This window comes from Ambystoma mexicanum, chromosome 12 (assembly GCF_040938575.1).
Source record: "Ambystoma mexicanum isolate Mex_15411 chromosome 12, UKY_AmexF1_1, whole genome shotgun sequence".
Taxonomy (NCBI): Eukaryota; Metazoa; Chordata; class Amphibia; order Caudata; family Ambystomatidae; genus Ambystoma; species Ambystoma mexicanum.
In genome coordinates, this window is record NC_090936.1 from 31,740,962 (window position 1) to 31,757,522 (window position 16,561).

Below are 16,561 nucleotides of genomic sequence, written 5' to 3' on the forward strand. Positions count from 1 at the left end.
TCCCTGACACCGTTCTCGGAAAAAGTCATGTGATTTGTCTCTGTACACCCTCATTGTCGCTTTTAGACTCGGTCCGATCCTGGACTAGCCAACATTCTGATCAGTTGCGAGAATGGGATCCGGTGTATTCTGATGGATTACCTTTCGTACATGAACGCCTGTTCCTTCCCACACCTGACACTCGTAATCTGGCCCTTGAGTGGTCTCATGATGCTCCCTTTAATGCCCATCCCGGACAAGAACGCACTTTAGATCTCCTCAAGCGTTGGTGTTGGTGGCCTTCTATGAAGCACGATGTGGAGTGTTATGTCAATTCGTGCGCAGTATGTGCTCAGGCTAAACATCGAAGAGGTCGACCGGTTGGGTTGTTACTTCCGCTTCCGGTACCTCCTAGGCCCTGGCATACGTTGACTATGGATTTCGTTACTGATCTCCCCAAGTCGAAAGGCTTTGATTCCGTCTGGGTAGTGGTGGACACGTTCACAAAAATGGCTCGTTTTGTTCCTTGTAAAGGCATTCCTTCGGCCCCTGTCTTGGCGGATTTGTTTTTTGAACATGTGTTCATACTATTCGGCCTCCCTTCGGTCATTATATCCGATCGAGGTTCACAGTTCACCTCTCGGTTCTGGAGATCGTTGACGAGATTATTGGGCATTGATACCAGGTATTCGTCGGCCTATCATCCTGAGACCGATGGGCAAACCGAAAGGGCGAATCAATCCATGGAACAGTACCTTCGCTGTCTTATATTGCAACATCAGACCTCTTGGTTGGCCGTGTTACGGCTTGCGGAGTTCGCGTACAATAATGCGGCTCATTCAGCTACTGGTTATTCTCCTTTTTACGCCCTCTACGGCCAACATCCCAAGGTCTTGCCGGTCCCTGATGCTTCCAGTTCTTCGAACCCTCCGGCCACGACATGTCTTAGGGATCTATCGGCTGTACATGCTAGTACCGTGGTTCATCTCACCGAAGCTAAGACTTCCATGAAGGCCCGTGTGGATAGCAAACGTAGTGCTGCTCCCCCTCTGGTGGTGGGTTCTAGGGTCTGGTTGTCGTCACGCCATCTTAGCCTAGTGGGTTGCCGGAAGTTATTACCTCGCTTTGTCGGCCCGTATGTGATCTCTCAGGTTGTGAATCCGGTGGCTTTTCGTCTAGTGCTGCCCAGTTCTTGGCGTATCCATCCTGTGTTTCATGTCTCCCTCCTCAAACCTTGTCCTGATTCTGTCCGTCTTCGTACCCCTGTTGCGCCGGTGTCCTTGACCTCTCCTGATGTTTTTGAGGTGTCGGCCATTTTGGGTTCCAGGTGGTTTAGGGGTAGGCTCCAGTATCTGGTGGATTGGAAGGGTTATGGCCCGGAGGAGCGTTCGTGGGTTTCCGCCCCTGATCTGAATGCCCCTCGGTTAGTAGCCCGTTTCCATAGGGATCATCCGTCCTGCCCACGGGGTCGTGGGCCGTTGGGGGGGGGGGGCTATGTTAGGCGATCCTCTGCACACCAGGCCACTACACATCAGAACACTGCTCACATTCCCCCAGCATCCCCTCCCAAGCTTCGAGGCTCAAGTGATTCGGTGAACCCACAGAACCGAAAACTCCGTACCAGCTTTAGTGTACGGGCTCGATTACAACCCTTTCTGCATTGGCAATTGCCTTGGAGAACATATAGCAGAAGGGGCGGCGTTTCGTCTTCACGTCGGTCATGTGATACACTGTGGCGTTCCTCACGTGATCTTGGTGGACGTCACATGACCCAGAGAAGTCACATGACCCAGGGACACTCAGTATAAAGGTCTGAGAGACAGAACGCTCATTGCTTCTCAGCTGGCTTCAGACCCTGTTTGGCGTTACTACTTGCTCCTTGTTATCTTGATCGCGGAACTCTACCTCGGACTCCCTCGGACACCCCTTTGTACCTTTGCTTGGAACTATTGACCTGTTGCCGGATTTTTGGACTTCACCTCGACTTGTCTTTGGATCATCCCTGGTTACCTTGCTGAACTTCTACGCCCTTTCCCTTCTTGGGATTCAAGTCAAGCCTTCTCTCCTACAGGTGGCTATCCCTTCATCCACGCTAACCTGCGGTTCTACCATTCCAGGGACCGCCGCATCATCTGAGTCTCGAACCTCTCTACTAGGTTACCTGGGTTACTCTTACACCAGATAGGTAAGACACTTTAGATCCTTTTGTTTATCTGACTGTATTGTGATTGCCTGGTACTTAACCTCGTTCCTTCTTGACAGCAGCATCAGTGTTCCAGAGGCTCCGTGGATCTGGGAAGACATCTCCCACCTGTGGCCTCAAAGGTCGCACAGCGGGTTTCTATTTAGTTCCCCTGTGCGTCACTTGGGGACAGAGGACTCATCGGTCTACACGACACTCAAGTCAGAACAACTACATATGACAAACAAGTTGGTCTGGTGGATTGGGCTTTAGAGATTTGTTTAGTCAGGTATAGTGGAGCAGTGTTGGACAGGCATTTATGGATTAGGAATAGTTTTTTGAATTTGATGCGATTCCTCACTGGTAGCCAGTGGATGTTTCTTCTGACTGTGGTTATGTGGTCTGTTTTAGGGATATTGAGAGCGACTATGATTGCGTTATTCTGTACTTTCTGAAGTTTGTTCATGTTTTTGAGGTGGATCCTGCAAAGATGGCATTGCAATAATCGATCCTGGAGAGGATAAGTGCTCTGGCAAGTGAGATGCAGTTATCCGATTTCTGCAAGCCGTAATATGTTTGGCAGTATAGGTTGAAGCCGAGGTGATGGCATTGACTTGTCTGGTTAGGGAGAGTGAAGAATCCAGCTACAGCCCTAAGATTTTTACTTCTTTGGCTACCAAAATGCTGTTGGTCAATGTCAAAGGATTTATAGGCTGGCAGTAGGTTCTTTAGCCTTGATAAGCTACCCATAATGAGAATCTCAGTTTTATTGTCATCGCTACAACTCAAGTCTGCCTATCTTCGAGACACCTGCCCGCTCCCCTCCACACCCATCCGCTTACCTCTCCCACCCAATCCCCCAAATCACATTTGACTCCTGAACTACTGGAGACGCAGAAGACGAGCGTTGTGTATACCAAAGCTATCCGGCACAGACTGTCAATCTGTCCTCACCATAACACAAGGGTAAGACCGACAAACTTCACTTGCAGTTAACTCCTACCCACGCACAGTTTATCGCTGCATAACCATGCCGTAACGCTACCTGGACCTCAGCACCTAGTCTCGTGATAGGCCTTTGTCCAAGAACTGGCTATTGGTTATGGCACCCTTGTTCATGGCCTACTGCTAAAATCCCATAAGCTAGACCCTACTGCACTCTGTTTTTTTTTGTCCTGACCCTCTCACTGCATTGTGTCATGCTCATCGTTGTATCTTTGCCTTAATGTACTCTACATAATGTTCTTTGGATTATAACTCATTGCATGTCTGCCGTATGCTAGCCCATTACCGCACACTGCTGGTATATTCCTTGACCCCCCCTCCAGTACTGTGTCATGCTTATCGCAGCATCATTGCCTTAATGTATTCGACATAATGTCCTTTAGTTTACAGCTCATTGCATGTCTGCCGTATGCTAGCCCATTTACTGCACACTGCTGTTATATTCCTTGACCTCCTACAGTACTGTGTCATGTATATCGCTGTATCTCTGCTTTTAAAGTATCTCATATATTGTCCTCCGCAACGGAGCCTGCCTGATGCCATTTGCTAATGCAACTGTCATATCGACCATACCACCCAAGCCCTACTTCTCACTGCCTCTATAGGCACCGACTCGGATTAAGAGCCAAATCTTAGTCTGGCGGACCACGGCTGTTACAAGTTGCTGCCCAAAAATTGCCTACTGCCAATAACGGTCTACTGCTAAAGAACCCCCCACATGATTACCATACCTCAACGGCACGCTAGCCCTGCCGCATACTGCTGATGCAGGACCCGATACACCTATACTACCTACTACTTACCTAGTACCCGGCCTGTACCTGTCTTGATCCTTACTGCAAAAGAACAGTACCGCAAGCATTTGCCATGCAGCATGCTTTTGCCATGCTGATCTCTGATGTAGCCCTACAGCAGACCTCAATAATAAACTAAGTCTCCATACTGCTTCAAGCTAACACGTCCAGCCACCCTGGTTACTAGGATCTAAGCCCACCGCCAATAACTGTCTCTTGCCTACCCAGGATACGGTAGCTGGCCGCATAGATAAATGACGCTTGAGCCTCTCCCCACCCATGCCGAACTGTCCTCCCACCAAAGTATCATGGCCTCTCTTCGACAAGTACCTAAGGCGCCACTAACCCCCACAAACTGAGTCACGACTACTAAAGGTAGCCAGACTCCCAATACGCCCACCCCAATCATAATAACACCAACATGCAAAGAAACCCTCCCTCACCTCCCCCCCAGACGAATTGCCTTCGCACATTGCAAATGGCTAATGTACTCCCTAAACCACTTAATATCCCACTGTCATTCTTCCTCCCTCAGATGCACCCGTTCAAAATACCTACCAAATCCCCCACCCTTATGACTGCCCGACTCACTAACAACCGGGAGCCGGCCATACCTAGCATCACACATGAAATCCCAGCCTTGCACTTCATCTCCCACTAACCTCTGCCTACTCCACTCTGCAAAGCATTGAACACAAAGGCACTGTACCTGCAAACAAATGTAGCCCTGCAGAACTTAGACTGGAACAATCCACCCACCACCACCCTGGATCCCACCCCAACACAGTTATAAACACCACCCAGACCACCTCTCGGAGAAATGAAAGACTCAGCGACAGGTCGAAAGCCCCACCCTCCTCCAGAAACCGACACCAGCCGAGAGGGACCAGGCCCCCCCCCCTTAGCTGCCTCATTCCTAAAGCAACAAAGACCAGCCTAATTGACCCATATAAAATCACTCAGATGAACTTGCCAGGACTCTCCAGGACTCTCTTTGAACTCCCTCACTTCACACCTATTTCCTCGTTCCGTCACCAGGCTGGATTGCTGACGATGAAAAACAGGGCCAGATTTAAATGTGTTCTCCTTGTTCACAAATGTAGCCATGGTAAGGCACTGTATATACCCTCCTCTATCCAACACTACACGTATTCTTGTAACCTCCGCTCTGCCTCCTCAACCACCCTTGTGGCTCCTCGCACTCCTAGTGCTTCCTCTCGATTCCACACCTTCTCTCTTCTTGCTCCATTTGCATGGGATTCTCTTCCCCCGGACGTCCGAGAAACAGTTCATGCAGATTTGTTCAAAGCCAAACTAAAAGCGTACCTCCTCGCTACAGAGTTACCCTCTTTGCCAACCTCTCATCTGCCTACTAGCTAACACTTTTCCTCTGCCTCTATCCCTCACTTCCTTAGGCTCCACTCTAGCATTTCACCCATCATGGACATATCTCAAGCACGGCTGGCCTTACTGCATACCTGCACTTAAAAATGTCCAATGTTCATTGTCCTTAATCTATGTATGTCTATTTATGTATTGTCCCCCAGTGAATGTTCCATTTACTCCCCTCTACAACCTGGACAGAATGTCCCTCAAACCCACCCCATTGTAAGAAGCTCAACGCTTCCCGTCAAATCTAATTTCTTATCGAATGTACGTTCTTTTGTGATCAAAAGATCATTGTTCCTCCTGTATATAAATAAACTACTTTCACTAGTAAGATAACCCATTGCTCAAAGTTAGCACAGTTATCTTTGATTTTTAAGAATTTTAATTGAGTCTCCAATAGTTAACACTTGATCACATTTTTAAGGCAAGGAAAACAGGTAAGCAGTGTTTTTGAACATATTCCTCCCATGAAAAGGATGTACCTGTTTTCTGTAGGGTGTAATCACTCCAATATTTTTTGCTGACACGGACGTTGTGACATGCTTAGCAAGAATACAGCAGTACCGCATGACTTGAACTGCTTCAATCGGATTAAACCAGGAAGGGTTGCATCCCTCGCGCGTTTCAGTTCCCTGCAAGACGAAAATCAATTTATTTAAATTAAACCATTTGATTTTCCGTGTACGATTCTTCTTCAGTGTAATCATTTCATATTATAGCTGTTGCTATTACGCAGTGGTTTTGTTAAACCTGTGACCTTTAGAACCCTGTAGGGTTACATGACACAGCACTGTACTGGCATTTAAATTAATGTGAATGACACCTACTCTAGACTCCAAAATTCACTGTGACACTAGGAGGGGAAATGAGGGTGCAGTGGGGGGTGATGTGATGAACAGTAGGGAATATCTGAAATAGAGTAAAATAACATTCAACTGACAGTAGGCTTTCATATGAAAGTCTAAATTTTTGGCAGCTATGATTGCAGAGCATCAAGTGAGTACATAGAGGACCATGATGACATATTTTTTATTTTACATGTTTTATTAAAAACCTTATACACCATGAAATACATTACACGAATCACATCATAACAGAATAAACACATTAAACTGATGAAAAGAAAAAAAAGAATCATTTCCATATACAAGTTTTCTTTAAAAATTGCACCACACTAATTAAAAGGGAAGAGGGACTACCTTACAGAATATCTCGCCAAAAATCTTCACCACTTAAAAAGACAATTTCATACACAAACCTCCTAATACATTCCTCCGTAGTTTTCTGCAGCGACGGACATAAAATCATCAAATGTTTTAGTGTTTCCAGTGGATTCCCTGAAGATCAACATACTGAACTTTCCCTTTTCCCTCTAGTAAATACAACATCCCCAGTTTCTATCAGGTTAAATCGGACTCTCATAATGGGTTTCTCTGTAGCTAATGTCCGGACAATTTTAAATAATTTATAAGAGATCCCTTTTTTTAAATCTTTACACATATTGCCTTAAATTACCTGTACTTGCTCCGCTCATCACAAGTCCGGATCCAATCAAGGTCCGGAATTTCCATTTTCACCTGATCCTGGTTAGTCAACAGGAGCGCAAAAGACACCTCATAATTTTCCATGAAGTGTTGACAATTCTCTCCGAACAGGCAGAAGGGCTCCACCCTCAAACTCTCCATCTGCCTTCAGATAAGTGCATACAATGTATTTGCGTTGCTTACAAATAGTTTCTGATATAGTAATAAAGGCTTCCATTGCACCAAGGAGACTAATGAGTTCAAATCTAATTCAAAGCGAAGCATGGTTATGGGCACGCAAGTTGGTAACAACAGTGCTTTCATCCAAATGACTCCCTCCAATTTACCTAGCTTCTATTTCTCAACCATACAAGTTATTTCTAAGCCATATAGTAACGAAGAGACCACTTTACATGTGCACCAAGTATGATGAGGTGAAGATCGTCCCGAAGATCTTATATGGAATTGAAATTTTACCTAGCTGGGCTCTCGACTTGCTCCCGCTATTGAGCGGAAATGTCACGTCTCCCAGTGTACCCATTACTAGGCAATCCACTAGGCAACCCACGATCAGCCCACATTTACCTGGCACATTTCTCACTGCACATCGGGGCACAAGAAAACGACCTTCTGCTCAACACTGGAGAAGGATGACTGGTTTTCCAGGTGTTTTCCGACCTTCATTGTCCTGGCAACTCCCGTGGAAACTCTCGTATGCCTTGCAGCATCGCCGAGGAACACGGCGATTCACGCGTCACGTGAGGTGAACTGCTGTCAATCACGTTCATCCTTTGCCATCACATGATTTCCACGCTGCCGCGTTTTTGCATCATGTGACTACAACTAACAGTCAAAAGCGCCGAAAACCAAGGTGGCAGCGCTTCTCAGCTGCTTCTCGTAAGGACTGTTTGGCGTTATTGTTTTCTTCAAGGATTCATTGGCTCTACGACCACGGACTGTTTTTGGATACTCTACTTCTTCTTGGCTTCATCTGTTACCTTTGCCCTGGAACTTTTCTTGCTTGCTTCTTAAGATATTGGACCCTGCACCTTCTTCACGGATTGCTTAAACGGACTATCCCTTTGCTTGGACCTAGTGCTTTGAACTGGTTTTGATCCCATTACGTGTTTTTGGACTCCTCTTTTGGACTCTTGTTGTCAACCTGCCCAGGTGTGGAATTACTAACCTAGCCTCTCTGAAACCCGGCCCACTGTCTCTGCTGGTTGCCCCTAGTGCATTACAACCTGGCCCACAGCTCATCTAGGTAAGCCTTGCTACAATCAATTCTTTATTGCTGTGTCCATATTGCATTAGTTTGATAACCGTCTATTGCCTTACAGCGGTCAAAGGGGTTCTTCCGGCGTTTCCTGGTTCCAGTTGACGGCTCACTACACCCGTGGCCTCAAAGATTGCACATACAGTATTTGGTCGTTCTGTCTGTGTGGTACTTGGGGACGGAGGTATTCAATAATCGGCACGACCATCAAGATCAGAACAGACTGAGAAGTCATTTTTGGTCGCCCTGATTATGGATCCCTCCGCCAGGGACCCGTGACCGCTTTAATGCAGGCAGTTGTGGCCCTTAGGACCGACATGGTCACCGCAACAACAGCAATCCACCACCGTCTCAATACCTTGCAAAGTACACGTCATCCTCTACCGGCTGATGCCGATATTGAAGACGCTCCTCAAGCCCAGTCTCCACCCGCTCCGCCCACAACTCCCACTCCTGTACTACTTCCTACTTCCTTTCCCCTTGCTGCCTCAGAACGATTCCAAGGTGATCCAAGGAAATACCGCACATTCTTGAACCAGTGTAAACTACATTTTCTATGTCGACCCCAGGCTTTTCCTGATTCCGTCACCAAGGCAGCCTTCCTTCTTTCCCATTTATCTGGCGTGGCAGCTACCTGGGCGAACCCGTTACTGGAAAATAACCATCCAGCATTATATGATTTCGATCTTCTAGTAACGGAAATGGCTAAGGTATTCGATACCAGGTATAAAGCACAATCCCGAGACTTGGAACTACTAGAGCTCTCACAAGGCAGACAAACACTTATTGAATATATAACACGTTTTAACCAACTTGCTGCAGAGACCTCATGGCCGGAGGAAAAGAAAGCTATCGTGTACTACAAAGGGCTATGTAATACTATGAAAGACGCCCTCTCAGTGATCCCGGCCCTTCCCTCTGTTTTTTCCGAGTTGGTAGACCTAACCCTGCAAGTAGATGCACGCCGATCTGAGCGTAAGGCACAGGTTGGTTTTTCAAATCAAACATCCTCGACTTTGTCGACCCCTGAACCCATGCAAGTCGGTGGGGTTCGGAGTCCCATTACTCAGGCTGAACGGGAACGCAGAAGAACGGATAATTCTTGATTTTACTGTGGCATCAACGGACATTATGTAAAAGAATGTCCACGACGCTCAAGAAATAAGAATCAGGGTTTTCAGAAGTCTAAGAGCGGGGGTACGGGCGAGCACCTCCATGTCCCCCACTGAACCCGTTTTCGGTCCCATCAGACCTATCGTGGTACAAGCTTCATTGAAACCTACTAGGGAGCTTACACACCAGTTACACATAGTGATCGATCTTGATTAAGAAGGAACACCCAGAACCAGTGCAAGCAGTTGATGGTACCTCCCTTGCTTCCGGTCCTATCATGCATCAAACGGCTCCTATGGAACTGATAATCCAAGACACCCATAAGGAAACTATGTCATTCGATCTTATCACCACCCCGCAATTCGGTGTCATTCTGGGCATTCCCTGGTTGAAACAACACAACCCACTAATTAATTGGGGTACGGGTCAAGTCACCTTTGAATCTGATATTTGTCAACACTTCTGCCTGATAGAATCTCAGATGCTCTCCTCCCCTGCCAGTATTCTTGGGGCAATGGCCTCTTCCCATTTAGAGGAGACAATGCAAAGTGTACCCTCAACACATACTATAGGGGCTGTAATGGCTGGTATCCCCACGGTTTATCATGAATTCCTGACTGTGTTTGACAAGGCCACGGCAGAAGGGTTACCACCACACAGACCCTATGATTGTCCCATTGATCTAGTCCCTGATGCAGTGATCCCAAGGGGCAGGATATATTCCCTATCTCAGTCAGAGGAACAGGTTCTAATGGAGTACATCCAACAAGCCTTACGATTAGGCCACATACGACCCTCCTGCTCTCCGGCTGCTAGTCCCATCTTTTTCGTACCGAAAAAAGAAGGGGACTTACGTCCTTGTGTGGGCTACAGAAAACTGAATGCTATTACCATAAAGAATAGGTATCCCATTCCATTGATCTCCCCACTACTAGATAAACTGACACGTGCAACCATCTTTACTAAACTGGATCTCCGAGGTGCTTACAACCTTGTCCGTATGCGTCCGGGAGACGAATGGAAAACAGCATTCTGCTCCAAACAGGGCTTGTTTGAATATACTGTGATGGCCTTCGGCTTATGTAACGCCCCAGCTACGTTCCAACGATTTGTCAACGAGGTGTTCAGTGATATTCTTGACATATACGTAGTGGCTTACTTGGACGACATTCTGGTGTTTTCCTCATCCTTGGAGGAACATATCGTCCATGTTAAAGAAGTATTAACACGCCTCAAAAATCATGCCTTATTCGCAAAACCCGAAAAATGTGAGTTCCACACTAAAGAGGTGGATTTTTTGGGTTTTCACATAACTCCTGGTGGTCTATCCATGAACAACTCGAAAGTCCGCGCTATCATACACTGGCTGCCCCGACCAACCTGAAACAGTTACAATCTTTTCTTTGTTTTGCCAATTTTTATCGGCGCTTTATCGCTGGGTTTTCCTCCATTTTATCGCCGCTAACCGCTTTGACCAGCCCCCTTGCCCCGTTCTGTTGGACACCGGAGCATCAAAAGGCCTTTGAGGCCCTGAAGTCCAGGTTCACTTCCGCCCCGGTGCTTCAACACCCTGATCCGGATCTTCCATTTGTCCTGGAGGCCGACGCTTCCTCCTTTGCGTTAGGCGCAGTGCTCCCTCAACCTTGTTCAGCCACGGGGCAACTGCATCCCATAGCCTATCACTCGAGGAAGCTTACGTCTTCCGAATATCACTACACGGTTACTGAAAAAGAATTGTTGGCCATTAAGGAAGCTTTGCAAACATGGCGACATCACCTTATAGGGGCAAAACATCAGACCATAGTGTACACTGATCACAAAAACCTCCAAGACCTGGTCTCCCTTAAATGTGTAAATAGTAGACGGGTACGCTGGCATCTCTTCTTCGCTGCATATGATTTTGTAGTGAAACATAGGCCGGGGACTACCCACGGCAAGGCGGATGCTCTTTCTCGTTCTCCTGCGGGGGAATTCCTGTCTTTGTATCCTGAAACACTATTAGGGAAGGGTCACGTAGTCTGTTTATGCACACCATCCCTACCCATGCTATCCATCATTAGGCAATGTGTTTTACAACATCCAAATGAATTGACAGATTGGGACTTGGTACTTCAGGAAGGGTTACCATTTATTCACGGGAAACTCTTTCTCCCTACAAGTGATGTACGCAATCAGGCGCTTGCTTGGTCCCACGATGCCGCCATCAATGGTCACCCTGGACAGTTACATACCCTGGAACTACTAAAGCGCTGGTGCTGGTGGCCATCGAAGCGGCGCGATGTGGAAGGCTATGTGAACTCCTGCTCCATATGTGCTCAGTGCAAAACACGCCGTGGTCGACCACTAGGTCTGCTCCAACCTTTGCCTCTACCCCCCAGACCTTGGCACACTGTTTCTATGGATCTAGTCACGGATCTACCTCGCAGACAGGGCTATGACACAATCTGGGTAGTCGTTGACTCATACACCAAAATGGCCCGTTTTATTCCTTGTACAGGGATACCCTCTGCCCCTACATTGGCCCGATTATTCTTCAAATCAGTGTTTTGTCTTTTTGGTTTGCCACAGGTCCTGGTTTCGGATTGTGGCTCACAATTCACCTCACGTTTTTGGCAAGCCCTCACTAAGCTCCTTGGTATTGACGCCCGCTACTCCTCCGCTTAACACCCGGAGACCGATGGGCAGACGGAGAGAGTGAACCAGACCCTAGAACAATCCTTACGCTGCCTGACTCTTCAGTTCCAAGATACCTGGCTGAATCTTCTTCACCTCGCTGAGTTCGCATACAATAACTCTCAGCATTCCTCCACAGGCTTTTCTCCTTTCTATGCTTTATACGGCCAGCATCCCCGAACCCTTCCTTTCCCTGATTTCGACTCCTCTACTGCCCCTGCTGCTACGGCCTGCGCCCGCGATCTTGTTTCGGTTCATGACCAGACCCTTCTCCATTTACGTGAGGCCCAAGTGTCTATGAAGGCAAAGGCAGACCGGAAACGGGTGGCAGCCCCTGATTACCATGTGGGTGACCGTGTCTGGTTGTCGACCCGCCATCTGCACATCCCTGGTTGCCGGAAGTTGTTGCCTCGATTTGTTGGCCGTACAAGGTTCTCAAGGTCCTAAACCCTGTGGCCCTACGTCTTTTGATTCCATCAACATGGCGTATACATCCGGTATTCCATGTCTCCCTGCTCAAGCCTTGCATTCCCCCCACACGTATCATCTCTCCTCCTGCCCCTGTCTCGGTCTCCTCTCCAGATGTCTTTGAGGTCAGTGCCATTTTGGGCTCTCGTCTTAGACGGGGTCGACTGCAATACCTTGTGGACTGGTTGGGTTACGGTCCTGAGGAGCGCTCTTGGGTTTTTTCCCGGGATGTTAATGCCCCTAGACTGGTAGCTAGTTTCCATCGGGATCATCCTTCCTGCCCACGGGGTCGTGGGCCCTTGGGGGAGGGCTCTGTCATGTCTCCCAGTGTGCCCATTACTAGGCAATCCACTAGGCAACCCACGATCAGCCCACATTTACCTGGCACATTTCTCACTGCACATCGGGGCACAAGAAAACGACCTTCTGCTCAACACTGGAGAAGGATGACTGGTTTTCCAGGTGTTTTCCGACCTTCATTGTCCTGGCAACTCCCGTGGAACCTCTTGTATGCCTTGCAGCACCGCTGAGGAACACGGCGATTCACGCGTCACGTGAGGTGAACTGCTGTCAATCACGTTCATCCTCTGCCATCACGTGATTCCCACGCTGCCGCGTTTTTGCATCATGTGACTACAACTAACAGTCAAAAGCGCCGAAAACCAAGGTGGCAGCGCTTCTCAGCTGCTTCTCGTAAGGACTGTTTGGCGTTATTGTTTTCTTCAAGGATTCATTGGCTCTACGACCACGGACTGTTTTTGGATACTCTACTTCTTCTTGGCTTCATCTGTTACCTTTGCCCTGGAACTTTTCTTGCTTGCTTCTTAAGATATTGGACCCTGCACCTTCTTCACGGATTGCTTAAATGGACTATCCCTTTGCTTGGACCTTGTGCTTTGAACGGGTTTTGATCCCATTATGTGTTTTTGGACTCCTCTTTTGGACTCTTGTTGTCAACCTGCCCAGGTGTGGAATTACTAACCTAGCCTCTCTGAAACCCGGCCCACTGTCTCTGCTGGTTGCCCCTAGTGCATTACAACCTGGCCCACAGCTCATCTAGGTAAGCCTTGCTACAATCAATTGTTTATTGCTGTGTCCATATTGCATTAGTTTGATAACCGTCTATTGCCTTACAGCGGTCAAAGGGGTTCTTCCGGCGTTTCCTGGTTCCAGTTGACGGCCCACTACACCTGTGGCCTCAAAGATTGCACATACAGTATTTGGTCGTTCTGTCTGTGTGGTACTTGGGGACGGAGGTATTCAATAATCGGCACGACCATCAAGATCAGAACAGGAAATTATGGAAGAGAACCATTAAAGTTGCAAATAGCGTTCCACAAGCTGTTGTGCAGTATGAGTTGGGTCTTTTTTCCCTAAGGAGTAGAGCACAGTCGAGGTTCCTAACACTCTATCATAAAATCATGAGTTCAACAACTGATGTCTGTTTCTACACAGATTTGAAGTGCATAATTGAGGAGGGAGGTGTGAGAAACCAGAGGGTGTCTCACCTGTTAGTCTCTGGAATTGATCTCTCAGCTTGCCAGGGCATGGCCATCACCTTTGGATCCAGACCCTAGGGGTGGACCAGTGCGGGAGGATCACCTGGGTGAGGGGTTTTCAGGGAGTGGGGGTGAGATAGCCCATGGTGAGACGCTGTATTCTTCCCTTTCCCGTACCCATGATCCCTCCTATTTGATAGGATTCTCTGATGTTCCAAATCCCCCCCCTTTCCACACAAACACTGGGCTGAGGAAGAGGGCGACAGAGTAAGAATGCTAACTCTTACACATTGCATTGGACGTGTCCCGCTAATTGGGTCAGGCAAAGTCAGGCACTTGACTCTGTGCATACATCTGATACCAATTAGCTCTCCTCAAACAGATAAAAGGCGGAACATAGAGACACACGCTGAGCAAGGTACAACACGAGTACGGGCAGAAGTTACAGGACAAAGGCGAACCTACTGGAGCAGAACAACAAACCGAGGGACGAGAGCCAGGGGTGAAGACACTCAGGAGTTCCGTACAGGAGGTCAATGCCTCCAAAAGACCGTGAGAGCTATGTGGAGAAGGCAGAGTCCCAAATAAGAAGGCTGCATTGTGTTTCAAGGATCCCAGCAACCCTCCCGGGTAAACAGCAGAGTTGTGGAGCCTGTTGTACTAGCCTTAACTCGTAAACTGGAAGACAGTAAAGACAAGAGAGAAACGCACACAGCCGGTGAGTTGGCAAGCAACATGAGAGGTCGTTGTGTGTCAAAGAAAGATTGAAGTGGCAACATTATATTGCACAGTTGAAGGCTGCACGCGTATGGGTGAGACATGAAGAAAGGCAGACCCGCGAATGAACCTTGAAGTAATGATAGCTATAAAGTCAGCAATACTGAGTAACGTAGTGGTCTGGCAAAAGAAAGTATCCCACTCAAAAAGCCCCAGTGAAAGGTGAAAAGTTTGTGGCGATAAATTAAGTGTTGCTCACCGGAGTGACTACTGTACTCCTAGTCCATACGCCCCTTTCCTCCATCCTTTTTTCCACCAGAAAAAGACATTTGCCCTTTAAATGTACTAGGGCGCGGGCTCCCTTAACCCAGCCCACCAGCGCCACACATCCGTCCCCTTTAGACGCGTCGGCTGTATTACTCGTTAACAACCCTACTTGGTCTTATAGGGGCATGGATGGTGGGACTTATGGAGTAAAGGGGACTATGGACTAGGAGTACGTTAGTCACTCCGGTCGGTGAGTAACACTTAATTACTCCTATGTCCCGTTCCCTTTCCTCCATCCTGTATGGGCGGCTGACACAACTGACACAGCATCCAGGGGAGGAGAGCTTGAGCCACTAGGCAAATAGATCATGCAGCACTGCTTGGCCGAATTCCGCATCTCCCTTGGCACTGGTATCCAAGCAGAAGTGATTGCAAAAATCTGAAGAGGGGGCCCATGTTGCTTCCCTGCTGATCACCTGCCTGGGAATGTGGCGTTGGAATGCGAGTCGCCTTAGCTCTTACCGCATGAGCATGCATGCCCTGCGGCGGATCCTTACGCTGCACCTTGTATGCCTCCTGGATCGCCGCCGTCATCCATCAAGCTATGGAGGCCTGCTGTCCAGGCCTTGAACCTCCAAATGTTACAAACAGAGCGCCAGTCTTGCGGAACCGTACGTTCTGTCCAGATAGAATTTAATTTCAACGCCCTCCTAACATCAAGGCAGTTGAGCATCTTCTCTGCATCTTCCTTGGGGTCCAGGAAGAAGGGGGGGGAGCACAATCTCCTCATTGATATGGAAGGATACTACTTTCGGGAGAAACTTCGGGTGCATGCGGAGCACAAGCTTGTCTTTGTGAAATCTAGTGTATGGCTCTGAGGCGACTAGCGTCTGGATCTCGCTTACTCTGTGAGCTGACGTAAGCCCAACCAGAAGGGCTGTCTTTAGAGTGACCAACTTAACGTCTGGCGTGGCCATGGGTTCAAATGGTTTGTGTTCTATAGCTCTTAGTACTACATTCCGGTCCCAAACGGGATGCAGGCGCTTGACCGGGGTGTAAAGCCCGGTCAACCCTGTCAGGTGTTTCTTTACTACGGGATTGGCTGAAGACAGGATAACAGAGTCAGAGTTCCTATACGCACTGATAATGGCCAGGTACCTTGTGAAGGTATCAACCTAGATGCCAGAACTGGCGAGATAGGCCGAGAATGATAAGACTTGGTGAGGGTGCACGTCAGTGGGTTCACCCTGTGTTGCTTAGCCCAAATGCAGAATCTTGTCCATTTACTTTCGTACTGCTTGCATGTAGCCTGACTCCTGGCATTTTGAATGATCTCCAGATTGTTGCTGGACAACTGAAGGTTCTAGAGCGTTAGCTGCTCAGGAACCAGGCCACTAGGGCTAGCCTCTCTGGAGAGGGGTGTAGCACTGCACCTCCCTGCTGTGCTAGTAGAGGGTCCTTCCCAAGGGGGAGTAGAATTTCCGGCTGAAGGAACATCTGTTCCATGTCCGAAAACCAGGGCCTCGACCGTCAGCGAGGGACCAGGATGATAATCCTGTGGTTCCTAGAGTTCCTGATCTTGCTCACTACCTTGTGCACGAGCAGTGTGGGTGGAAAGGCATATGCCCACATCACATCCCAGGGTATCTGGAGTTCGTCCCCTAGAGAGTTGCATC

At 48.2% G+C, this 16,561-nt stretch overlaps 1 protein-coding gene across 2 annotated transcripts in view; it reads right to left on the reverse strand.

Annotated features, from left to right (window-relative positions):
• Window positions 1-16,561, reverse strand: part of MOV10L1 (Mov10 like RNA helicase 1) — a 1,432,366-nt gene that overhangs the window by 214,568 nt on the left and 1,201,237 nt on the right. For both annotated transcript variants that reach the window (XM_069627860.1, XM_069627861.1), the window contains one exon: window positions 5,832-5,981. In XM_069627860.1, coding sequence (XP_069483961.1) covers window positions 5,832-5,981 — 150 coding nt within the window. The remainder of the gene's footprint in view (window positions 1-5,831; window positions 5,982-16,561) is intronic.